Source organism: Pongo abelii, chromosome 7 (genome assembly GCF_028885655.2).
Source record: "Pongo abelii isolate AG06213 chromosome 7, NHGRI_mPonAbe1-v2.0_pri, whole genome shotgun sequence".
Lineage (NCBI taxonomy): Eukaryota > Metazoa > Chordata > Mammalia > Primates > Hominidae > Pongo > Pongo abelii.
The window spans coordinates 70,188,025-70,215,267 of record NC_071992.2 but is presented as its reverse complement, the minus strand read 5'-3'; the positions used below and the strand labels follow the sequence as shown (position 1 = coordinate 70,215,267).

The 27,243-nt window shown below is 40.6% G+C and overlaps 1 protein-coding gene across 1 annotated transcript in view; it reads right to left on the bottom strand.

Moving 5' to 3' along the window:
• Positions 1 to 876: 876 nt before the first annotated feature.
• Positions 877 to 27,243, bottom strand: part of XKR4 (XK related 4) — a 412,195-nt gene continuing 385,828 nt past the window's right edge. The window contains exon 3 of the mRNA XM_002819087.6: positions 877 to 2,918. Coding sequence (XP_002819133.4) covers positions 1,972 to 2,918 — 947 coding nt within the window. The 3' untranslated portion in view covers positions 877 to 1,971. The remainder of the gene's footprint in view (positions 2,919 to 27,243) is intronic.

Here is a 27,243-nt window from a genome sequence, read left to right as displayed (position 1 = left end):
CCCAATAACCGAATAATTAAGTTAAACTTTTTTCTTTTTCTTTTTTAGTGGTTTGACTAATACTTAATCTATCAGTTGGGTTAATATAAAACCAGGGAAGGAAGTTTAAGACATCTTCCACTGTGGTCAGGTTTGTTATAATGGATGGATGAAAGTAATCATTTACATCTTTGATTTCCTGGGAAACATTGGCCAGTCTTGAAAAGCCCTTTCTATTTAAGCTGATTCTCTCTTCACCTGATATTCTGATAGCACCCCTGGCCAGGTTCCTGGGGGCACCAACTTGCAAAGTAGGGTGATCTTGCAAGAGACAAATGTTTTCAATCTGCTGAGGCAGGCTGATGGAATTTGTGGACCAGTTTCTGACATCCCAAGTAATTATGATGCTTAAAGTATTTTAAACGATTCCAGGTCTATAAAAAATGTGATGATGCCTATGTGTATACCCTATATTTTTTATTACAAAAATATTGAAATAATCCATGAGTTATTCCACTCTGCACCAACTATAAAAAAATACTATCAAAGTTTGACCGGCACTTTTAATGCAACGAAAAGCACCATGACCGAGGACACTGAGAACAGAAAGCGGGGAACGTTTACTTGCTGTACGGAGGTATTTAAAACCCAGAAGCTTGTTGTAAGAGTGCGACTTTACAGATGATTCAAATACAAATCTTAGCTGGATATAGTGATAAGCCCTCTTTCAGTTCAGAAGGGTTTTTTCATAGCATATTCATTGCATTTGTCTGCTCATACTTACTAAAAAGTGTCCCAAAGCCTCTAAAAGACACATCACTTTGACCTTGGATTGGGGGGAGGAAAAGTCTGTACACAGTGGAGAACTTGATTCCTCGTTCTCTAGCCTGCTTTTAGGGGGCTCATGCCACTCATTCTCAGTTGTTTGGGGCTTCCACCTCAGTCCTGTGGTTGGATGGTGTTTGGCACTAGAAAGGAGTGGCACGGAGTCTTCCAGAGTCAGCGTCTGCCTATGGTCACACAGAGCCACTCATTCTGCGTCTGGAAACAGATCCGGTTCCAGCCCATTCCTCTGGCTCGCGCCGCACTGCCGTTATGTCCCAATGGGCGCTGCACATGCCTGGGAATCAGACTCTCATTTTGCCCTTTTCCCCACTTCCTCTTTGTGTACCTGTTACATTTTTGCAATTGAATACTGAATCATGATTACTATTTAATTTACATCATGAAGTTATTGAGCTCCTTGGTCTTGTTGAAAGCCGTACATGGGCTGCATAGGATTTCTGTCAAAAAGGATGTCCGCAACTGAAAATTTAAAATACAAAACAAATCCTGAAATGTGTAGAAAATGAACCACTCCATCAATGCTGACACATGTGTAGACAACATTTGGGTTTGCTGTCCGTTGGATAGGATTTTCACACATGGTATGGATTTCCAAATGAGAAAATGGTTTATGAATTCTTTTCTAAGCAATACTATTTTTTTTCTCGAGGGATGTTTCCCTCTTTCTTTGTCTTTATATTCCTGTGGGAATCAGAGCTTTGCATCAAGAAAAGTCACCTAAGCTTTTTTGACAGAGGACTGGTGTAACTTATGTGTGTTAGTGTGTGTGTGTATGACTGAATCTATTTTTATGGAAAGATCAGTTAACGCCATCAAGACACCCTAATGACTGGAGGCAAAATGTTTCCATAATAATAATACCCTCTGGTGGGTGCACCCAAGACTGTGCAGGAGGAGTTTGGTAGCAATGGAGAGTCCTACTAAGCCAGCGTCATTCTTTCAGGTGGAGTCAGAGACTCTCGGGTGCAGCTGCTTTGGAAGGAGACCAGCCGCCCCCAGCCGACAGGATCAAATGATAATGGTGATGACGGTCCCACTAGGAACTTCACAGCTCACTGCCCTGCTCTAGGATGAAGTGTCAGTATGGCCACAGCCCTGCTGTCACCCCTTCATCTGGATGTTGTGGGTCCTGCAACTCGTTTTGCTTTATAAAGTGGTTTCGTACTCCAACCGCTCCTGAATAAGGGCATCATCTTTGTACTGCAGCCTTGGAGGAGATGGGGAACATTCAAAAGCTAAAATAGCCTTTCGGAGGCTTCGGTCCAAAACATGTCTCTCCCATGCTGGGTACCTATTCCTGAACAAGTCAATTTTAATGACTGATTCTTCAATCCGTGGTGGGCGAGATGATGGGGTGGATGGGGCAGTGGGCCTCACTTGAAAGACAGGTACACACCCATCCCGCTCTGCGAATTTCTGATCGCGGTCACTGACAACACTGCGGTTGTTGGAGATTGACCGTAGGGTGCTTGTGGCCACGTCTGGGGGCAAAGTGAAGGCAGCGGCTGGGTCCTCACAAGCACAACTTGGTGACTGCCCGAATCTGGGTCCATTGGGATGAAAGAAGGCATAATACATCAGCATAAAAACAACGCCAGTTAAAAAGCTGCTGAACACCACACACAGCGCTGGAATGGCAAATGCGTCTGCAATCTGGGGAGCCTTGTAGAGGTACCAGAGGGCACTCAAGGCTGTATTTTCCAAAAGGATCACAAAATAGTAAATGAATAACCTGCAGCGTGTCCTGCCTTCCTTGACATTGAACCAACTGAAGATATAGATAATCCCCACCACCATGTCGAACACAATCTCTTCCCATTTGGTGATACAGAATTCTGTCTCACAGTGGACGATCCAGAAGGTCATGATGCACCAGTGAAGGACGATGAAGATCCCAAAGTACAGCTGGAAAACCGAGGCAAAAAGGGCAAACGTGATGACCCTGGCGGCGATGGTGAAGAAGTGCCAGCAGAACTGGATGATGACGGCCATGTAGCTGATGGGCTTCTTGTCATCTCGAGAGTCCCGGAGGGCCTTCTGGTAGGAGGCCAAGGCCCAGGCCAGGGACACAAGGGAAGCTGCCGCTGTGAAACCTACAAAGGCAAACAGGAAGACAGTCTGTCAAAAATCAGTTGCAGCAATGCCCCCTGGAAGTCACACAGAGCTGGGGGCTTGGGGAAGGCTGGCTTTGACCTCAGCAAAAGGCTTTTAATTTCTTTTTTTTTTTTTTTTTTGTGACAGAGTCTCGCTCTGTCGCCCAGGATAGAGTGCAGTGGCGCCATCTCTGCTCACTGCAAGCTCTGCCTCCTGGGTTCACGCCATTCTCCTGCCTCAGCCTCCCCAGTAGCTGGGACTACAGGCGCCCACTACCATGCCTGGCTAATTTTTTATATTTTAGTAGAGACAGGGTTTCACCATGTTAGCCAGGAATTTCTTTGGGTTTTAACTCAGATGGGGATCTTCCTATCTGTTCTCTCTAAGGCTCACCCATATGGAAAAGTCATGAAGCTAATAGGAATGCTACTCAAACCCAGCATGGGTGTGAGGCCTGGAAATGGGGTGGAGTTTAACTTTCTGTATTTGGTGTAAATGGACTAAGGAGGTAGTTTTGTGAAGTGGGAAAATAACCATGGACCGGAGGCTGTCAGAACTGGGTTGCTGCTTCAACTTTGCCACTTACTACCCTCATGACTTTGGGGTATTGTTAAAATAGGTGTCCTCATTTATAAAGTGGGTGATCTCCAAAGCTCCTTGTCAGCTTTGTGATTCCATGATTGAAGGGGATATATAATCACAAGAAACCAGGGACTACCTGGTTTATCTTTCTGCTTATAAGCAGGATTAAATGTAGTTTATTCACAAAAGACAGTTTATGCATTCTTAAAAATAAAAGGTGTCTGTACAACACCCTTGACAATGTTTCTTGTGATACCTGGTGCACAGTTTGTCCTAGTGCAATCTGGCACTCTTCCTACAGCCTTTATCTGTTCCTTATTGCCTTTCCCATAAAAGAAGACATGTCGGTTCCCTGTCTTCCATCTCTTAGCTCTGCATAGATTAAAGATTGTGCTGAAATTATTTTTCAATCACTTCTCTTATTTTATCATTTTATTGGCCCCATTTGGTTGGTATTCCCTCTAAAAGTAGGCTTTCAAATGTTAAAAGTCATTTTTATTGTTTTCCTCGACTCTTGTTCCACCTCCTGTGTGGCACAGTTCATCTCTATGGTCCAGATGTGGCCAGGGCTCACCTAAAAACACACTGGCCTCCTTTAGGAGAGAGCTCTTATGGGAAATTCCTCTGTCATGGAAACGGTATGCCGATCTGCATTGCAGCTGGCTTCCCTAATGAGCGGAACCAAGACTCACCAAGACTAAGAATGCTCTCATCTATTTTAAAGTCCGGCTGGCTTTTTCTTCACCAAATCTATTATTAGTCATAACCAGGCCCCATTAAAGCCTTCCTCTTCTTTTGGAAATAATAGAAGATATGTTGATTGCCAAGATCTTATAATGGAATTGGTACTTTTTATTAAAAAATATTTTTATAGAGAAGAGCTGTTGTCTATGATCCTTGAAAAATGAAAAGAAAGTACTCTTGTGGAAAAAGCTCACACTAATTGACAGGAAACACATTCAACTCCAATAATTATTTCTGATACATCCTCCTTGTGTAAGGTGAACTCCAAAGAACAATTATTGGTAAGGAAAATATTTTCCAAGAGCCCTTTCTCATATTTCTTCCCAATAAAGCCAGCAGAACAACTAGACATGCTACACTGGGACCTTCAGGTTTTTCTCTTCTTTTCTTTTTCTGGCTAGCACAAAAATCTTTAATTGCTGTAAGTCACAGGCAGCTGTGGTGCTATTTATAGGTCAGTTAGAGACCAGTATACAAAGGAGTTTCTGATAATTTAATTTCTAAGCAACAGAAAACACCGACATCAATTATAAAACAAATTCTGGAGTGAAAAGAGGGGGAAGGAGAAAAAGTTTAAAAAATGACAAAAGAAGGTGAGAGAAATGCGAAATAAAAGGTAATGGGATAATGACTACGCGAACATCTTTATTATCAGTTGGGGATCTAAGAACAAAAGGTTGTGCCGTTTTAATTTCGACGCCTTTGTAGGGCATAGAAGCCGCTCATATCTCTCTCCTTACGTGTACCATTTGCAAACGTGTACCTTCTCACTAGACTATGCTCCCTTTGTGCTTTTAAACGGGGCGCCCAGCTCGGTTTCTGCCCGGCAACGCCCCTCCCCTTTCTGCACGCCGGCCTCCTTCAGCACAGCTGGGGCACAGCGCCGCCTTCAGGAAGATAACTGCACCGCCGGCCAGGCTCGCGCCAACCAAAGCGGGGTTGTTGGCGGGGTGGTCAGAATGGTTCTACCAGTTTGCACAGGAAGGCGTTACTTAAGGCTGCTTTCCAAAGCAGTGAAAAAATAGTAAGAAAACTTTAAGTACACAGTATCATGAAATTATGATATGATCTGTTGTCAGATTTAAAAGAATAGAAACATTAGCCTCCTTCAAATTACCCTGTAATCTCTACCCCTTTTATTGCATGTCCTAAAAGAGTAATTCAGCCTGCGTTTGACACTCCAGGAACTTGTTAAGATGATACTGTAGCCGTAGAAAAATGAAGGCTTTCTATCAGCTTTGCTCTCTCTATATCTTACAATTTAAAAAATCTACACCAAAGGGAAATTTCATGTCCCCGTGATACCCCCTTTATGAATTCTCTGCTTTAGCAATGAGAATTTCTCTTCTTCCTTTGTTGATGATGATGATGATGATGATGATGATGATGATGATTTTTTGAGACAGAGTCTCACTCTGGCTGGAGTGCAGGGGCACAATCTCAGCTCACTGTAGCCGTCACCTCCTGGGTTCAAGCAATCCTCATGCCCCAGCCTCCTGAGTAGCTGGGACCATAGGCGTGTGCCACCATGCCTGGCTAAGTTTTGTATTTTTAGTAGAGAGGGGGTTTCACTATGTTGGCCAGGCTGGTCTCAAACTCCTTGCTTCAAGTGATCCTCCCGCCTTGGCCTCCCAAAGTGCTAGGATTTTAGGCGTGAGCCACCGTGCTGGGCCTTCCTTTGATTATTATTTACTTTTTCGTCTGTTTAACAATTGATTTTTATAAGACAAATATATGCTGAGCAGAAAATATGGGGTCATATACAAGTTAAGACCCTTACAACTTCACAAATTCACAACTGCCACAGAACACTTAGTTCTTTTGCTCTTTATACAAATAATACGAGCTCAATTTTTTCCAATGCCAAGACAGACTTCCTCAGCAAGTCACAGCCTTATTCTTAGAGTTCTCTGGAGCTTCTGATGTGCAGTGGCACGGTGCTGGAACACAGGACTCTGAGCACTCCTTTAGCTATTAATGTGTATTTTAAGTTGTTATTTGAAAATAATTTCAAACTTACAGAAAAATTATAAGAATAGAAATATTGTATTGAACATCTATATTTCATTTGCCCCAATTGTCAACTGACTTTATCATTGCCCTCTCTCTGTCTCTGTCTCTCTCTTTTACCCATTTGCGATTAAATGCATACATTATGGTCATTTACCCTAAGATATACCAGTGTTTATTTCCTATGAATAGGGGCATTCTCTTACATAACCGCATAAAGTTATCAACTTCAATCAATTTAACATTGATACAGTACTTTAAAAAAATCCACGATCAGTATTCTAGTTTCACCAATTGACATTAACAATGGCCATTCCAAAATTTTTCTCCCCTATACAGGATCAAGTCTAGAATCAGATACTACATTTAGTTGTTGTATTAATTCAGTTTTTTTAATCTGGGATATTTCCAAATACTTTCTTTGCCTTTATGACACTGACATTGTTTAAAGAGTATAGTACTTGAAAATAAGAAAAAAAGAAAAAAAAGGTGTTCCTCATTTTGGGTTTACCTGCTGCTTCTTCATGGTTGCATTCCTTGGCAGGAATATATAAGTGACATTGAACAATGTATTTTTTTCAGGACCATCAATATACTAAAATATGACGATTCCTTCAGTGGCCCCAGGAAAAAATATATAATGGGTCTGTCAGTCTTTTCTTCCAAAGTAATGAATAGTATATCACTCATGAAAACTTGCTTTTAAGATCAAGCTATAAAAACAGCTACAGGGGACTAAAAGGGATTATATATTATTTCTTAAAATGTGAACATAGGTGATAAGACCTTAGAGCTTACCTAGTGCAATAATCTTATTTTATACAAAAGAAATTGAGTCTCACTTTGAGAGGTTATCTTCCCTCTCTCCTGCCTCCCAGTTATCTTGGGTGAAAATTGTCCTTCTCCAAAGCGAACCCTCCTGCTTCCTAAACAAGGGCGCTAACAGTTAACCTGCCTTTCTCTGGATTCCATCTCCTCCTCTATAATAACGCCTTCCCCAGATCTTACAAACATGTAACAAGCCTCCTTTATCCCAAGAAACACCATTCGTGTGATTTTTTTCTCTCTCCTCTTCTTTATTTCAGACGTGTCTCCTGTTTTCTCTCCTGTTGTTTCTTGTTCCCCCATTTTGGTCTGGTTGTCCTTTAGCTACTGGCATTGCTTGGGATGCAGTCCTCAGTCCTCTTCCCTTCTCAGCCTTTTTCTGGGTGACCTCAGTCACTCCATGTCTTGAACCCAGCAGAGAGCAAATGCCCATCTGGACTCAGCCTTTCTGAGCCCCACAACTGTGTGTCTGTGAGACCTGAAACTCCACGGGCCTACGATGAAATACCTGGAAGCAATCTGGCTGTAGGTGACAACATTTGCCTTCTCGTGGAAAGAACACAATTCTTCTTCCCTTTATCCCCCCTGTTGCTAGTGTAATGTCCTTCTCAGAATTAGAGGGAACATGAATTTCCAGATAGGTGGCCACAGTTCTAAGAAAAGGATTTTATGTGCAGCTTGACTGAAATGCCATGTCCAAAGTCACCCAAATCCATGTGTTCATAATGTGCACCATTTTGGGGCATTGCTTCTGTCACTGAACTGAGTTGGGCTGATCCAGATGTCTTTGCTTTCTTACTGTATCACAGCCTGACTAATCAATCTGACTTTGAATACAACAGTTCAATGACCGTAAAGTTGGTATGACAGTTTATTCCATCATTTTGAACTGATTATCAAATAGATATGTATGTAGAGAGATTCTTTTTTTTTTGAATAAGGGTGGTAAAGGAATTTGGAAGTATTATAATCCCAGAGTTTTCATTTTGAAACTCTAGACTAGGAGATAGCTACTTCTAGCCCTTCAGATTTGTGCATCTGAATTATTGTAGACACTGCTGAGTAAGCCAGAGGCTAGTTTCTCAAAAGATGTCTAAGATACTTGTCCATTTTCAATAAAGATTTTTCAGAATAAGGGTTATGGGTCTAATGCTAGCTCATTAGCGAATTAGCATTGGAAGGGGAACTGATAGAAATCAATATGATGTGGTCCAAGTGCACAACAAAATTTTGAGTTTCTTCCCTCTTCTTTTTGCTTCTCATGGGTGTATGTTCCCTTTAGGGCATCTCTCTTCATGCCTTTGTTTTCCTCCCCTTCTTTCCCCTCCTCCCCTACTTTAACTCTGCTCTCCCCTATTTCCTCTTCTTATTGAACATAGTATGGAATTAAATTATTTAAAAAATAGTTGTGTTACGTGAACCCAGGAGGCGGAGCTTGCAGTGAGCCAAGATCGCACCACTCCACTCCAGCCTGGGCGACAGAGTGAGACTCTATCTCAAAAAAAAAAAAAAAAAGTTGTATTAATGACATGTTTGGTGTTCCCCAAATCTAACTCCACATATGTTCTTAAAGCACAAGTAAAGCTCAGAATAAGAAAGGAAGGTACTCTATTTAAATGCCAGTTGTCTGCTCTAACTATTCTTTTCTTTACCTTTGCTCTGATTCCTGTGGCTTTGCTCCAAATTCAGATTCGATTTCAAGGCTTCCCACAGCGCCCATTAGACGGACTCAACATCACTAAACTCTGCTTTTCATCACCAGTAAATTGCTTTCCTATAACCTTCCTCTAATTTGTGTCTAAAAGCAGTTTAAATGAGAGAGATAGAGAATTCTGTGTATTAGGATTATAAAAAATGATAGCTTAGAGTATGGTTGAGAGCAGGTGTGTGTGGTGGGCAAAAACTCTATCATCCCAACTTATGCGTTATTTCCTGTTGGAAATAATGGATAAAGGGTTAATGTCGGTTGTAAAACCCCCCTGGAAAACATTATAATCTGAGTCCCTTTGATTTTGAAACCTCTAGACTAGGAGAGGGCTATCTCTGGCCCCCAGATGTAAATTGGTTCTCTCCACAGACATGTTTCCATACCAAGCACCCATTCCTGTTCCTTAAGAGCATGGATCCCAGTTTATAATTATGCTTCATTTTGTGCTTGTTTAATTATTGTATTTCTCACTACAGGGGGTCTTTTAGGCAGGGATAAATACCTGTTTATCTTTCTGTCCCCTTGAGCATGGCAAAGTGCTTAACATATATTCAGAATTGGCACTTAGAGGGAAAAGAAGGAAGGACGGAAGGAAAAAAAAGAGTATTCCAAATGTAGAGCCAGAACCACAGAGAGAATGAAGTGTTGAAAAGATTTGCACAATTCTTTATTGTTCCTCTCTTCTGCTTCTTTGCAATTTCAGTTTGAGCTGCAAATGCCAAATCACTGTTTAATAAAATCTGAACTCCTGTTGTGTTGTTTGTGGTCTGAGTGTAAACAAGAATTCGTGGAAATCCCCAGAGCATGCTTCATAGGATGTACAGCCTAATTCCCTAGATGGAAGAGGCTCAGTAAATTAACCAAGTGCTCGAATTCTTTGATTCTTCCATGAAGAGAATGAGCTTGTCTTTTTTTTTTTTTCTCCCTAAGGAGGCCGTAACCTTCCCCTGCGACAAGCAAGCCAAGGTTTGCACTCTCAGAGAAACTTCTGGTCACTGGCCCACATTCACAACCAAATTGCAGCTGGTGAGAAGGTCTTTTTTTTGTTGTTGTTCTAACTTAAAAATTTACTATCATGAACATTTACAAACATACAAAAAAGCAGAGAGAATAAAACAACAAATGGACCCTTCATATGGAATCAACTAAAGGGCTCTCATTGACTTCTTTCTCTTTATTTCCAGAGCCAGAACAGCTGTGCTGATGGCTGGGACTTTCTCAGGACAGCTTGTAAGGCCCGACCTGGCAGCTCTCTGGGCCCACCGGAGCTCTCCTGCCTTGTCTTATACCTGCCTCTCTGTGCTCCAGCCACATTGCCATCTCTCCATTTCTTAAATGCTACATAAAGCCGCATTCTTTTCCCACAGATAGAAAATACTGTGCTCTCCCTTGAAAAGCCTCTCTCTCCAGTGAATTCCCACTCATTCCTCAGTTTTCAGTTGAAGCATCATTCATTCCTTCAGGAAACCTTTTCTAGCCCCTAACACCCTGCATTGGTCCTAACATACCTTGGCATGACTGCTGTAGCTCTATATCTGTGTGGGTACTGACGGATGTGACCCCAGGAGGGAGGGTGTGCAGCCTATGGCTCACCACGGTATCCCCAGCACCTGTCTCTCTGCTTGCCTATTAACTTCCTAAATTAGTGCGTTTTCCCCTCTCATTTAAAAAAAAAACTTTAATTTTTTCCTTTGTATATATTGACAGAGCACAAGTACAGATTTCTTGCGTGCATATGTTGTGCTGTGGTAAAGTCTGGGCTTCTATGTGTACCCATCACTCAAATAGTAAACATTGTGCCTGAGAGGTAATTTTTCAGCTCTCACCCCCCTCCACTTTCCTACCTTTTGGAGTTTCCAATGTCTATTATTCCACTCCATATGTCCACATGTACCCATTGTTTAGCTCTGACTTGTGAGTGAGAACATGTGGTATTTGACTTCCTGTTTCTGAGTTATTTCACTTAGGATAGTGGCCCCCAGTTCCATCTATGTTGCTGCAAAAAACATGATTTCAGTCTTTTTTATGCCTGCATGGTATTTCCATGGTGTACATGTACCACATTTTTTTAATCCAATCCTCCCTTGATGGACACTTAGGCTGACTCCATATTTTTGCTATTGTGAATAGTGCCACGATCAACATACAAGTGCAGGTGTCTTTTCAGTATAATCATTTCCTTCCCTTTGGGTATGTACCAAGTAGTGAGATTGCTGGATGGAATGATAGTTCTAATTTTAGTTCTTTGAGAAATCTCCATACTGTTTTCCATAAAAGTTGTACTGATTGACATTCCCACCAACAGTGTATAAGCATTCCCTTTTCTCCACATCCTTGTCAACATCTATTGTTTTTTTGACGTTTTAATGAATGAGTACATTTGCCATACAGTAGCTTTTCTCATATCATTTCCCTGTCTTCCCAACATCATTGCAAACGTCTTGACTTCCCTTTTTCTCTCCCCATTTCTTCATCCTTTCTGTTGATTTCAACATTTTTAGAGGAAATTTAAAGTATCTTCTCACAAGTAGTTTTAAGAATGGATGATTTACAACATAACCTTACTATAGAGGTAAGATGATCACATGACCATTCATTACACATATATCTTCTCCTCACACTCTCACCATAATTTTTTCCCCTAAAGGCATAGTTTCTAAGTAAACCAACTCACTAACAAACACAATACTGAATTTTAGATGGCAGTATAATATTGATTTTTTGCAGTCAAGCAATTTTATAGTTTCTTTAGTGCATATGAGGCTCATAATCATAGACAAATTAAGAAGGAACAAGCATTTGTTGGGCCCTTGCTTTGTGCACAGTGATATGTTAGGCAACTACAGCCTTTGTGCAATTTAAATGTCACAATAACACTTTGAGGCAAGTATTGTTTTTTGCAAACAGGCAACAGAACCAAAGAGAGGTTAAATGACTTGCCCATACTCATGTAATTAGCAAGGAGAACAGGCATCAGAACTCCTGCTTCCAAAGCTCCATCCACCACAATGGATTGGTATGGTTACCTTCACCAAAAACCAGAGCATGAGACTCACAAGTGCAGGGAGGTCTCATATCTCCCACAGTTCACACTCACAGGGTACATGGCAGGCTGTGGAGGACCCTGGAGGTCTTTAACTCTTGTCCCCTCTTTAGGCACCTGCTCCCTAATGGGCTTCCCTCACATTAATTCCTGTAGGCCTGTAGCAACCATATTGGTGCCAAGGCCAAAGGACTGATTTTGGATTCTTTTCACAAAATGGATCAGAGGCACAAGCACCTGGGAGGAAAGCCATACTTTTCTCCTCTTTGCACTTTCTGATCTAAAAGAGGCCTCCTAGTCTTCTTGGATTTTTGCCTGAGGAAAGACAGTTCCATATTTGAGTTGAATCATATGATCTAAGAGTAGCAGGTCACAAAATGAATAACCAGAGCCAGAATGGTTTCCCATTTCTGCAATGTGTTTAGAGATTGTCTTTTAGTTACAAGTATAAAAGCAGTAGATCCTCTTGGCTGGAATCATAGCTAATTAACCTAGTTGAAGGAAGGTAATAATTGAAAAAAAAACATGACACCCTCTACGCTCAGATCTTTGCTGAGTGCAGTGAAGGGAAGGAAGGTAATACAAGCTCCACCGGGTCTAGGGCTTTCTCAGTATCCCTGCACTGAAGCCATTTTATCTCTGTTTTAAACCTTGTAATAGTTCTGATTAAAAATATTTAAATGCTTTAATATGTTTAGTTTTGGTAGGGATATACTTTCTTTTGGTAATCCATTTGGAGGATTTCTACTTCTTTGCAAGGCAAATTGTAAGGCTGCTGAGGAGATGATAAGGAAAACAATGAATTGAAATTAAAAAAGTTTTAATATAAAAAGAGTTGAAGGAAGTTGTTGGGAGAAGCAAAGTGTCTCTCCTCCTTCTTGACAAATATGGAAGAGTATTTCCTTCTGGTTGGGAAAACTTATCTCAGATAATCTCACATAGCTCCATTCTATTATAAAATTTAGTTTTTTATTAAAATTTCTCAAGAAGACAAATATTTTAAGTGTGGGAATTTGAGACTATCTAAACAATGCTTTCTTTGAGAAAAAAATTCTGTAAATGGGAGAAAGCAAGAAGGCCCTCTTCTTTGTTCAGTACTACATATTGCGTGATTAATTTTACACTAAAAATAAAATGATGATACAATAAGTAACCTGAGATGCCCAATAGAATTAAGTTTTTGTTTAGGGTAAGTTTATTTTCTATCCCACGTTTAAAAAAAAGACACTGCATGATTTTTTTGTTTGTTTTTTTGTTGCTTTTCTACTTTCAGGGGCAGGTGAGAAATGAAGAGGGAAACACGGATGGAGACAGGAAGACAAGCTGTGTCCCTTTCTTACCTGTCCATGAATGACATGGCTAGAAAACGGCAAGGTTAATCTGCATTTAATGATCCCAGCATGCTTTGGGAGGCCGAGGTGGGTGGATCACTTGAGGTCAGGAATTCGAGACCAGTCTGGCCAACGTGGTGAAACCCCGTCTCTATTAAAAATACAAAAATTAGCCTGGCATGATGGCACATGCCTGTAATCCCAGCTACTCGGGAGGCTGAGGCAGGATCATCACTTGAACCTGGGAGGTGGAGGTTACAGTGAGCCGAGATCATGCCATTGCACTCCAACCTGGGTCACAAGAGTGAGTGAGACTCCTTCTCAAAAAAAAAAAAAAAAAAAAAGAATCCCAGCATGTAGCAAGCAAGCATTGCTATGTGTCTGACTTTTTCTCATTTATTTCTCACAGCACTACTTCTTCAATGTAAATATTTTGTCCATTATACAGATGAAAAAACTGAGGGTTAGAGAAGTGAAATAATCTTACCCAGGGGTGGCACACTTTTTCTGTAGAGGCCCAGATATATATTTTGGGCTTTGGCAGCCATATGGGTCTCTGTCACAAGCATTTGGCTTGGCTGTTATTGAAAGAACACAGCCATAAATAAACAGATGAAAAAATAGGAGGTGGGCTGGATGTGGCCCATGGGCCTCAGTTTCCTGGCCCCTCACTCATTTCACTGGTGGACACATTTCTAACATGTAACAGAAGCAGGATTTACACCCACATTTTTCTGACTTTGAAGTCCTTAACACTTTTTCCTATATGCATCGAAACATTTTAGACCAATTGTGAAACCTGGTAACTCAAAGAAACCTTTTTAGATAGTTAGAGTGTGGGCATAGGTGGTGCTGTATGCATGAAAGCCCAGAGGCACGGTGGCCAGCCAAACAACCAAACAAACCTATGGAACCTCTTGGTGTCAGCACATCCTATACACAAGGTGGAATCTGGACATGAATAAACCTCTTGAAAAGGGACTCTTTCCACCTGTGGGTATCTGTTAAGGACCGCAGATGCCACATCTCGATACACTTCCTGATTATTTCCAGGACAGCAGGCAAGCACTTGCAGAGTGAACAGGCATGATAGGTTCAGGCTGGTCCCCTGGGCGCTTCATTCTGCCCCTATTTGTGGGAAGGGCAGCTCTTCCATCCAGCCTCACCCCCGACCATGCTGGCCAAAGCCTCTGAGATGGAAATTTAGCTGTTCCTCCTTCCTAGATGTCCCTAAGGTGCCTTTGTAGTCTGCCATGCATGTGAATTCGATGGCCCACATGCCACAAAACATCCTCAAGCATCACTAATATTGACAGTTACTGGCCTATTTAGGGGAATGTGTAATGAGTGCATCCCTGGGAGAGTGAGTCTGCATCCCTTGGGTCTGCAATCAAGTGTGAATTCTAAGGAGAACTACTATCCACTCACCCACATTCAGAGTTATTCATGCTTTGAGGACTTGGAAGGGGGCCCAGAAGATGAGAAATGGTGACATTCACACTGCCTCACACTGGGACCAGGGTAAATGAAACTAAGGAGCACAAGACATGCTTTGGCGGCAGGTGTTGGGGTAGGTGGCACAAGTAAAGGCGGTGCTGGTGTGGGATGCTCATGATCACACAAGGTGGCGCCAATATTTGCATTTGTGAACCTTGAGACCTGAAGCCCTTTTCTGGTAGGAGAGCTGGGAGTCTGCTTAAACGAGTCTCTGCCTACCTGGTAGAGAGGAAGGCAGAAAGAACGCCTGTGGTGGGAGAGTTTCCCAAAGAGAGACCCCAGAGAGAACACACTGGCGTGCCCATCCGTGGAGGGGTGTATTGGTAGCTGTGTTCCAGTGACCTGCAGGTTACACTCAGAAGGCCCAGACTCAGATCCTCCTCACTTTTTCCTCCTCTCTCCATCCCTCTCTCAATTCTTTCGTCTCATAAATGTTTACTGAACACCTACTAAGTGCCAGGCACTAAGGACACAAACATCGTTCCCTAGAGGAACTGAAAAATCAGCGTGGAAGACAGACATATATTTGCAACATATATATTTACAGCATAGTGAGCAGAGTGTAGAGAAGAGAGAACCTGTGCACTAAGGCTTGGTCCAGGAGGGGAAAGGCAACTCAAGAAGAGATGGGCACAGGCCAAAGCTTGCAGGTGTGGCTGAGGCTGGCCTGGGTGTGTCTGAGGCAGGGCTGAGGAGGGCTGGCCAGAGGAGGCAGGAGGCTGTGGTCATGACATCCCAGACAAAGGGACTTGGGTATCATCCTGAGGCAGTGGCACCTGAGGCAGTGGCACCTTTGGCAGCCACCTGGCAAGGTGCGTATATGATCCCTGAGTGGGCAGAGTGTGCCAGAGGGAAGGGGACCCTCCAGACAGAGGCGGGAGGTATCTCAATACTTGGGCGAAGATGACAGTGAGGGTGGGGAAGCAATTTCCATGGAGGATGCATCTAGAGGATGCAGAGGTCACTTCTGGAACTGTGTGCCTCTGGGCGAGTCACTTGACTTCACCCATTTTTCATGGATTTGAGTGAGTGAGAATCAGTGACACCATGTGTCCGTTAGAGTAGTTTATGAACAGAAAAGTTTCTCTATAAATATAATTGGCCATTCTGAATCCTAGCTTTGCTTGCAGTTTTGCCCTCCCCACTCCACTCCCCCTCTGGAGCTTTTCAATGCCCTGGGATTGAAGGAAATTTTATTGGAGAAAGTTGGTTTGAATAGGATAGCATGACAGAGAAAGAATACAATAAAAGGTATAAGCTACAGAATAAATATTTTTTTCTTCCTTAGAGATATAAAAGAAATGCTTTTGACAGGATAATATTTTTAAAAATAAGCTCAAAGTATGAGGAAAAATACTGGCCATTATTTACCTGTGCAGAATGTGTACTTAATATTATTGGCTTAAAGGCCTATGCAATAGAGGCCACTTTGTTGGAAAAAAGGAAGGGCGAAGTCAAAGCTGTTCCAGGATTTGCAGAGAAGTCTGAGACAGAAGCAGCTTTTAGTGGCTTCATTCCTCAGGATTTTCCTGAATTGTGTACAAGAAAGGAGAGCATGGCCGAGCTCATAATATAGGGTCCCTGTATGTGGGGGTTCCTCCCAATGCTGAAAAGGAGGCAGAAAGGGAAGGACTTGGGGACAAGGGGCTGGTTGGGGGAAGGCAGAAGGTAGAGGGAATGCCTGTCCAAACCCTTCTGAGGTCCTGGGACCTCAATGGACACTTTCTTTGTCTGCTTTTGATTGCTTATGTTTCCTGGCTTCATTCTGCAAATAATTTCTGGCAGAAATGGATGCCTTTTAAAAATACCTCACCTTTTACACACAGTAGCTTTCTCTAAGGATCTCGAATATAGAATTGGTTCCTTGGCCTGCGGGGTTCAGGGGGAGCAGGAAAAGGGCTTTTTTCTGTGTGTCTGGTGTGGGAAGGGACTAGAACTGCAGCTTCTGTCCTATTTTCCAGCATCCCACCCCTTAGGTTGCTTCATTTTTACTCTGTCAATAAAAAGAACGTGGCTTGCTGCTGGGACCATTTAATAATGCAGCAATAAATTGTGCTTTCAAGCCCAGCAATGCCTTTCTAGGTGATTTACAAAAAACAACTCAATACCCTGAGGACATGGATGGGTAGCATTCTCTGCTCTAATGGTTGGACTGGCTGGGAGAAAGCCCATCGTGTGAGGAACCCAAGGGCTCAGAAGTGGCCTAGACTTCTCAGTCACCCTTCTCATCACAGGGCACGGGACCTGGGCCATTGCTCCTGCAACTCTTAGGGCATCACTTGGCATGCTCCTTTACATGCTGTCTCTGGGAAATGCTCAGGGCTTTCGAAAAAGGAAAGAGTTTTTCCTGAGAAAGACAGACTATGAGAGCATCTAATAATATGATGAAGATCACCTTCGAGAGGAGAGTAACTCACTGCTCTTTTTCCGGAACAGCAGCTTGATCTGAGCTGACACAGTTTAGGATTTAGGATCAGATGTGGGGTCGGAGGGGGCCACACTGGGGCCCTGCAGGGCTTTGGGAGAGTGGACTCCTCTTCATTCCCATCTGCCCATCCCTGAGTTTAGGACCCCATCAGATGCAGCCTCCTATCTGTCCTCCTGGTAACCCCTCTCCCTCCCATGGGGTTTTTAGTTTGTAATTAAAATGAACTGTCTACGATGGAAATCTGATCAAATATCTCCCCAGCTGAAAACCCTTCAAGGACTCCCTATTTATGTCCCCACAAGATAAATGACATACCAAGTCCTTCCAGAATTGCGCCCTCCCTGCTTCTTGTCCACTTTCTGCTTGGAGACCCCCTTCCTCTCTCTCGTGATTTCAGGTCTCCTTTCTCCACCTGGAGGACCCCTTTGCCCACCTGGAGGACTCCTGGGATCCTGGCTCAGGAAGCCGCTTTGTCCCTTTCCATCCTCTCTGCCACCTAGGCCTTCTGCGTGGCCTTCTTGCAGCATTGACCTTCCCTGAGGACTCAGCCTGTGGGTGTCTCTCCTGCCCCTGGGAGGGGAGACACAGGGGCCATTCTGCCTGCTGGGTGTGGATGTGTCACCTGAAGCCCAAGTAGGTTCTGCTCTTAACTCCAAGGACTGTGCTGGGAGTAGGGGAGAGAGAGGCTGTGGAAGTGCTTTGTAAACTAGAGTTTTACAAACACTAGGTATTACCTCCATCATTCAGAAAACAAAGCCCAAAGGAAAGAACCTCACAGTCTTGGTTAACCAGGAGCACTATGAACTTTCTTTTAGAAAATCGCTGGCTGTGAGAGATGCCTTCCTTCCCAAAAGGACAGATGATCAGACCTATCAAGGATCCTTCTAGTCTAGGGTTCTTAGGGGATGAAATGGCTGGCACTTTGGCAGCCTTTAGAAACTTGGCGTGTGATAACCAGCTTCCAGGTTCAGGAGTACCAAGGCCACTCCAGCCAATCTTTTCTAGTATAACCTTATTTTTAGAGATAAATAAGCCTTTCACCAGCTTATGTGAATTACTTTCACATTTGTCATGGATGATTGTAGAGAGATTCTTCCCCATACACACTCCTAGGAATAGGAGTCACCTTTTAGCAGACCTGCCAAATTTTGAGGTGCTCTGTTAATTACTGTATTTTTTAAATAACAAAATCTGTTTGGGAAGGCCTACATATTTGAAGTGACCTAAATCATTGCACGTTCGGGCTGATTATAGAGATTTACTGACAGAACCAGTGAAACAAAGAAGGACAAGATGGAAACAAAAAAGGAAGTACAGAAATTTAATTCAGTTTAAGAAGCATTCCTGGGAAGTATGAGTTCACAATTAAGTTTTGGATCTTACAAATCAACCTCTTAAAGCAACATAGTGAGTAGCTCTGAAGATCATAAATGGCAAGAAAGAACCTTGGTCAGGTGTTGTCTCTAGTAAGCGCCTCACACGCCTGTTCAGAGCAGTGCTACGTCTTCAATAGGCAGCAGAGGACAGAGGCAGTGCTCCCCAACTATGCCTTCTAGAAGACTGAAAAATGATGATGAAGGAAAGAAGTAAACTTTTTCAATCCATATATTATTTGATTCGTATTTGTGACTAAGATAATGAATTAAATAGTATACATTGACATTCAGCTATTTCATCTCCAGCTCCAAAAGTTTATATACTTAAGTTGGCTTCAAAACTGTTTTATATGTTCTCCTTTCATTGGAAAAATGGAGGGTTGCTTTATACTAAGACTCACCTCAAAGTCAAGTCAGTACACGAATCCCCTGTCCCAGGCGGTCTGTAGCCTGAATTCAGTGACCCTGATGAATAAGCAGCGATGATTCCATTTATTTTCACATTGTTGTGTTCTTTTCTGATTTCTTTATACTCAGTTGTTCAATTCAGTAAACACTTACTGAATGCCCACCTTGGGTTGCCCCAGACTAGCCCCTGGGAATGCTCAGGGCCTCCACCTCCTCCTTCTCTCTTGAACCTCTTGTGTTCTCTGAACTGTATCTGGGTCTAGTCCTCCATCATCCTTCCAGGCTGACAAGTCTGTGATGCTGGCTTGGGCCATCTCCTTTGAGAAACCCATCCTGTCCTCTCCCCACTGGTGGCCAGAAAGAACCTCCTCCTCTGTGTGACTTAATTGTTGAGCTATTTGTCAGCCTTTCTCTTTTGTGCCATTCATGAGGGTAGGGACTGAGGTGTATTCATTGCTGCACTTCCAGAAACAGAAAATGCCTAGCACAATTGATAATTATTTGATAAATTGTATTGAATTGAACAGAATTGAATTTAGAGATGTTCTAAATTGAAGTATGGCTTGGATGCTGTTTTTGCTGATAAAAAAATACAAATGACCTGGATCAGGGACTGCTTATTAGCATCCTGGGGACTGAAATAGCCCTTGAGGACAGACCATATAAAACACAAATCATTAAGAATCCAACGTGCATTCCTTTCCTGACCAAGACATGTCCCTAATAGGACAGAAGTAAGTTCAATTCATGCCATCACTGCTTGTAAAGGTTTTTCAATTAGGAATTTGTATGCTAGCTAGCAATAAAAGACAGAGACTTTTAAATGGAAATGACCAATTCCACATTGAAGGCTCTTTCTAAATCTTTGAAAATGGATGAGAATCGTGGAGAAATAGGGACACTTTTACACTGTTGGTGGGACTGTAAACTAGTTCAACCCTTGTGGAAGTCAGTGTGGCAATTCCTCAGGGATCTAGAACTAGAAATACCATTTGACCCAGCCATCCTACTACTGGGTATATACCCAAAGGATTATAAGTCATGCTGCTATAAAGACACATGCACACATATGTTTATTGCGGCACTATTCACAATAGCAAAGACTTGGAACCAACCCAAATGTCCAATAAGGATAGATTGGATTAAGAAAATGTGGTACATATACACCATGGAATACTATGCAGCCACAAGAAATGATGAGTTCATGTCCTTTGCAGGGACATGGATGAAGCTGGAAACCATCATTCTCAGCAAACTATCGCAGGGACAAAAAACCAAATACCACATGTTCTCACTCATAGGTGGGAATCGAACAATGAGAACACATGGACACAGGAAGGGGAACATCACACACTGGGGCCTGTTGTGAGGTGGGGGGAGGTGGTAGGGATAGCATTTGGAGATATACCTAATGTTAAATGACGAGTTACTGGGTGCAGCATACCAACATGGCACATGTATACATATGTAACTAACCTGCACGTTGTGCACATGTACCCTAAAACTTAAAGTATAATAATAAAAAAAAATCCAACAGTAATAATAATAAAAAAGAAAATTAATGAGAATCAATTATTTTCAGCTTTTATAAATATATGTATAGGGGTGCTTTGATAGTATTAAAGAAGCCAAGTCTAAGTTCTCAACAAAAACTCTGGATTTATACATGTCTCAGACTTTTGGGGTTAGTACAATACAAGGGACTGAAAAATTTGGCGATGCTGTTATATATGTGGTCCAATGGCTATGACAATCATGTGATCATTCTGAGGCCAATAGTCCCCATTAAGCTTATTCTGAATGATAAACTTGTAAAAAAGACTTGAACCAGATAATCATAAAGAAACATATCTCAGTAAATGATTGATAGAGAATAAGAAAAAAAAAGTGACACCACAACCCTAAGCTGATATTAACTGAGCTTCCAAGAAGCCAAAGTGAAAAAAAAATTTAACTCATTAAATAATTCTTGTCATTGGATAAAAGCAAGTAGTAATTGTCCTTGCAGAATATTCTATCAGCAGTGAACCAGCATAGTCACTGTATTTTCCGTGGAATGCAATAAATGCTGCATTCACAGTCTATTGCTTGCATTATATACTTCATCAAAAATCTAAACCAACGCATATACACAGTAGGTCTGCATGGACTTTTCATCTCTGAGTTGAAACACAATGAGGGCAGAATGGACTTCATGTCTGAGTCAAGCAGGCACAAAATCAGCTTTTCTCAGATATTAGTTAGGGAAAGGGGAAATAGGTCATGGGCAGATAATGGACTGGTATGCACATTAAATGATCTCTACACTATTAACAAGATGAGATCTTAAACAAAAGTGGTGCAAGGTGGAAGACGGGGTGTTGACCTTCCTAGGGCTTCAGCCAGGCTCTTAATAAGAGACTAAGAGAAAGGAAGGCATACATGAAGTCAGTACTGCTGCTGAGGGTAGTGACTGATCAAGGCACTGCAGTACAGGTCTATAGTGTGTGCCTGACCTGCAGCTTTTCCTTCTGGCTGAGGTCTTGAGTGGGAAACCTTGTGGCTGGTATCTGATTTTTTGCTGTGAGCCTTTCAGGCCTATCTATTTGATCTCTAGTTAGTAGAGATGCCAGACTGATTCAGGAGTCCTCTCCCTACATCACCCACTGTCCCAAGTCCTCTCAGATGCCCTGCGGGCTGAGAGAAAACACCTGTTGGGTTTCATTTGCATTTCATGGATTCGTGGGAGAGGGGGCACACACACACACACACAAAACCTCTGAAAGGATACAGGCTGTGTCTTGGGAGGGGAATCTCATTCCGTCTTTCAATTACTTCAGAGCTATAAAATGGTGGCTACTGCCAGTTGGAAGTTAAAGCATTTGCACACATTTATGTTGAGTAGTGCAGAACCTGTATGACCACATATGACAGCTCTTGAAAAAGCTGCTTTAAAAGTTCAAATATATATTTTGATATAGGAAGATTATTTGGTGTCATGATGGACATGGCCTGATTTAGAACAAATTACTTCATGTATCTTAGTATCTGTTTTAGTTTTCCTGTTTTTAAAAATCAGATTGTTCAACCAAAAAGAAGATTAATAAGGAAATAAAGGACTTCAGCAGAAAATACATTTTTCTTAAGCACACATGCAACGTTCTCCAGGATAAACCATACATTAGGCCACAAAACAGGTCCTAAACCATTTAAAAGGACTGAAATTATAGAAAGTATCTTTTCAGATCACAATGAGATGAAACTAGAAATGAATAGCAGAGGGAAATCTGTAAAATTCACAAATATGTGGAAATTAAACTACATATTCTTTATTTTTATTTTTTAAAAATTTGTTTTTTTTGAGATGGGGTCTTGTTCTGTTGCCCAGGCAGGAGTATCATGGTGCAATCATAGCTCACTGCAACCTGGAACTCCTGGGCGCAAGGGACCCTCCTATATCAGCTTCTCAGGTAGCTGGGACTATGGGTGTGTGCCATCATGCCTGGCTATTTTATTTTATTTTATTTTTTTTAGTAGAGATGAAGTCTTGCTATGTTGCCCAGGCTTAAACAATATACACTTAACCAGTGGGTCAAAGAAGAAATCACAAGGGAAATTATAAAATATCTTGAGACAAATAAAAATGAAAAAACAACATAGCAAAAACTAATAGATGCAGCAAAGCAATGCTAAGCTAAAACATCTATAGATATAAATGCTCACATTGAAAAATAAGATCTCAAATCAATAATCTAACTTTACACCTTAAGAAACTATAAAAAGTAGAACAAACTAAACATAAATCTTGCAGGAGAAAGGAAATAATAATAATTAGAGCAGAAATAAAATAGAGAATAGAAAAACAATAGAGAAAATCAAGAAAACCAAAAGTTAGCTCTTTAAAAGGATCCACAAAATTGACAAATCTTTAGCTAGATTAAGAAAAAAAAGAGAACCTCAATTATTAAAATCAGTAGCAAAAGTTGGGACATCACTACCAATTTTACAGAAGTAAAAAGAATTATAAGAGAATACTGTGAAGAGTTGTATGCCAATTAGAATTGGGTAATCTAAAAGAAGTGGACAAATTCCTAGAAATACAAAATCTACCAAGACTGAATCATAAAGAAATAAAAAATTTGAACAGACCTGTCACTAGTAAGGAGATAGCATCTGTTAGGCAAAACCATCTAACAAAGAAAAACCCAGGTATCTGATGGATTCCCTGGTAAATTTTACCAAATATTTAAAGAGGAATTAACATAAATCCTTCTCAAATACTCTCAAAATACTGAAAAGAAGGGAACAATTCCTACTTCATTCAAGAATTACCTTTAGACCAAAGCCAGATAGAAACACTACAAGTAAAGAAAACTACAGCTGGGAACGGTGGCTCATGCCTGTAATCCCAACATTTTGGGAGGCTGAGGTGGGCAGATTGCCTGAGGTCAGGAGTTTGAGACCAGTCTGGCCAACATGGTGAAACCCCGTCTCTACTAAAAAAAAAAAATTAGCCAGGTGTGGTGGGGTGTGCCTCTAATCCTAGCTACTTGGGAGGCTGAGACAGGGGAATTGCTTGAACCAGGGAGGTGGAGGTTGCAGTGAGCTGAGATCGCATCACTGCACTCCAGCCTGGGCGACAGTGAGACTCTGTCTCAAAAAAACAAAACAAAACAAAACCAAAACAACAACAAAAAGGAAAACTACAAACCAATATCCCTTATGAACATTGGTGCAAAAATCCTCAACAAAATACTGGCAAACTGAATTTAGTAGCATACTAAACGGATTTTGTACCATGACCAAGTAGGATTTATTCCTGAAATACAAGGATGGTTTAAGATATAAAAATTAATTAATGTAATACAACACATTAACAGAATGGAGGGGGAAAACACACCACATTATCATTTCAATAGATGCAAAAAAAGCATTTGACAAAATTTAACACTATTTCAAGATTTAAAAACTCAACAAACTAAGAATAGAAGGAAACTACCTCATCATAATAAAGGCCATAAATGAAAAGCCCACAGCTAAAATAATACTTGATGGTAAAAGACTGAAAGCTTTTCTTCTAAGGTCAAGAAAAAGACAAGGATGCCCACTTTTGCCACTTCTCTTCAAAGTAGTATTAAAAGTCCCGATCAGAGCAATCAGGCAAGAAAATGAAATAAAAGACATCCAAATGAGAAAAGAAGAATTAAAATTATCTCTGAATAGATAACATAATTTGTAGACAATTCTAAAGATTCCACAAAAAACATGACAGAACTAATAAGCCAATATTGCAAAGTTGCAGGATGAAAAATAAATATAAAATCAGTTGTGTTTCTATATGCTAACAGTGGTCAACATGAATATATTTGCAATATATATAATGGAAACATGAAAAGGAAATTAAGAAAAAATTTAATTTATAATAGCTTGAAAAACAATAAAATACTTAGAAATTAACCAAAGAAGCAAAAGATATGTATATTGAAAACTACAAAATGTTGCTAAAGGAAATGAAAGAAGCCATAAATAAGTGGAAAGATATCCTGTTTTCATGGGTTAGAAGTCTTAATATTGTTAAGATGTCAATACTACCCAAAGTGATCTACAGACTCAGAGAAATACCTATCACAATGACATTTTTTACAAAAATAGAAAAATCCATCCTAAAATTCATATGGAATCACAGAGGTCCCAGAAAAACAAAAATAATCTTGAAAAAAAAATTTGAATCACAATTTCTGATTTGAAAACTTACTACAAAGTTTACTACAAAGTTTACTTACTACAAAGCTACAGTAATCACAACAGTGTAGTACTGACAGAAAGACAGACAAATAGACCAATGAAATAGAAGAGTGAGCCCAGAAATATACCCCCACATAGATGGTCAAATGATTTTTGACAAGATTGCCAAGACAGTCAATGGGGAAAGGAAAGTCTTTTCAACAAATGGTCTGGGAAAACATATGCAAAAGGGGTGGACTCTTACCTTACACCACATGCAAAAATTACCTAAAATGGATCAAAAGCCTAAATGTAAAAACTGAAAGTATAAAATTCTTAGAAGAAAATATAGAGGAAAAGCTTTATGATATTGGATTTGGCAATGATTTCTTGGGTATGACACCAAAAGTATAGGCAACAAAAGAAAAAAGTAAATTGAACTTCATCAAAATGTAAATCTTTGTACATCAAAGGATACTATCAACAGAGTAAAAAGACAGTCATAGAATGGGAAAAATATTTGCAAACCGTGTATCTGATAAAGATATATTAAAAAAAACTATAACTCAATAACAACCTCCCCACCCCAAAATCCAATTTAGAAATGGGCAAAGGAATTTGAACAGATGTTTCTTCAAAGAGGTTACACAGATGGCCAATAAGCACATGAAAAGATACTCGATATCATTAAGGATTAGAGAAATACCAATCAAAAGCACAATGAGATATAATTTCGTATTTCATACCTATTAGTATGGCTATTACTTAAAAAAAAAAAGAAAACAGCAGGTGTTGGTGAGAATGTGAAGAAATAGGAACACTTGTGTACTGTTGGTGGGAATGTTAAATTGTGCATCCTGTATGAAAAACAGTATGTCAGTTCTCCAAGCAATTAAACATAGAATTACCACATGATCTGGCAATTCCGTTTCTGGATACATAGTCAGCCCTCTTTGCCCATGGGTTCTGCATCCATGAATTCAAATGTATTTGAAAAACATTGAAAAAATGTATTTTTCAAATTTAAAAGATTCATGGATCAAAGATATTTGAAAAAAGAGGATGGTTTTCTCTGTACTCAACATGTACAGACTTTTATTTTCTTGTCATTATCCCCTAAACAATATGGTATACCAACTCCTTACATAGCATTTACGCTGTATTGTACATTGTAAGTGATTTAAAGATGACTTAGAGTATATGGGAAGATGTGCTATAGGTTATATGCAAATACTACATCATTTTATATAAGAGACTTGAGCATTTGTGGATTCTGCTATCCCAGGGGTCTTGGGACCAATCCCCCATGGATACTGAGGGATGACTGTGTACCCAAAATAATTGAAAGCAGGGACTCAAAAAGATATTTGTTCACCCATGTTCATAACAGCATTATTCACAATAGCCAAAAAGTGGAAACAACCCAAATATTTATTGATGGATGAATGGATAAACAAAATTTTTTTTATATATATATGTATGTATTTACAATATATACAATAGAAAATTATTCAGTCTTATAAAGGAAGGAAATTCTGACACATGCTACGTGGATGAACCTTGAAGATATTACAATAAGTGAAATAAGTCAGTCACAAAAAGACAAGTATGGCATGATTCCACTTCTATGAGGCACCTAGAGTAGTCATATTCATAGAGATAGAAAGTTGAATGGTGGTTGCCAGGGGCTGGAGGTGAGGGGAGAATTAACAGTTAGTGTTTGATGGGTACAGAATTTCAGTTTGGGAAGACAAAACATTTCTGGAGATGGATGGTGGTGAATGTCTCAGAACAGTGTGAATGTACTCAATGCCATTGAACCATACACTTAAAAATGGTTAACATGTTTTGTAAAATATACATAATATCAAACCATAAATTTTATTTTGCATATATTTTACTACAATAAAAACAATCAGGAGCTATTTCTACTAAACTTAACAGTTCAAGCCGAAGTTGTACACTGTCGCTGGGTACTAATTTGGCACCAGATACATTTAGGTTTCTATAAAGTTTTTTAAAAAATTGAATTTGTTGCTTTAGATTGACTAGTCCCTCCAATCTGCCACAAGCCTCAGGATTCTCTACAGTATTACGCCTGTCTGTTCTACTTAACTGATTACCTGCCAGGGCTCCAGAGTTATGTAAATTTGAAACTCAAGTAACTCTACCTTGCATCTCTCCTGTTTCTATCTATCAGCTTGCCAGCACATATCTTTTGGGTGAAGAGCCATTCTTAGTTACTTGTAGGCATGTGTGTATAACGGCAAAGGCTGTATTTTGAACCTGGGTTTAGAACTTGAGTTGAATGCTGGTTCTACCTGTAGCTCCGTGGCATGCAGAGCTTCAGTATTCTCATTTGTGGAATAGGGATAGCAACATTAATTTTTTAGGGGTTTTGCAGGTTTAAATGAGATTGTAAATACAAAAGCACCTAGCGTGTCCCTGTCAGACACCGGAAGGTTCAGCAAATGTTGATTTCCGTCTTCTCTTTTCCCCCATAAGTGATCAGTCTTCCCATGAGAGGGAATAGTGACGGTGTCATACAATTTTCCTAGATTAGGGTTGGAAGAGGACAGAAGAGGGTGGTTTAGTAATTTCCATAGGGGTCTCCTGTGGTGAGCTAGACTGTAAGATCCTAGATGAGAAGGACTGTGTCTACTTCGTCT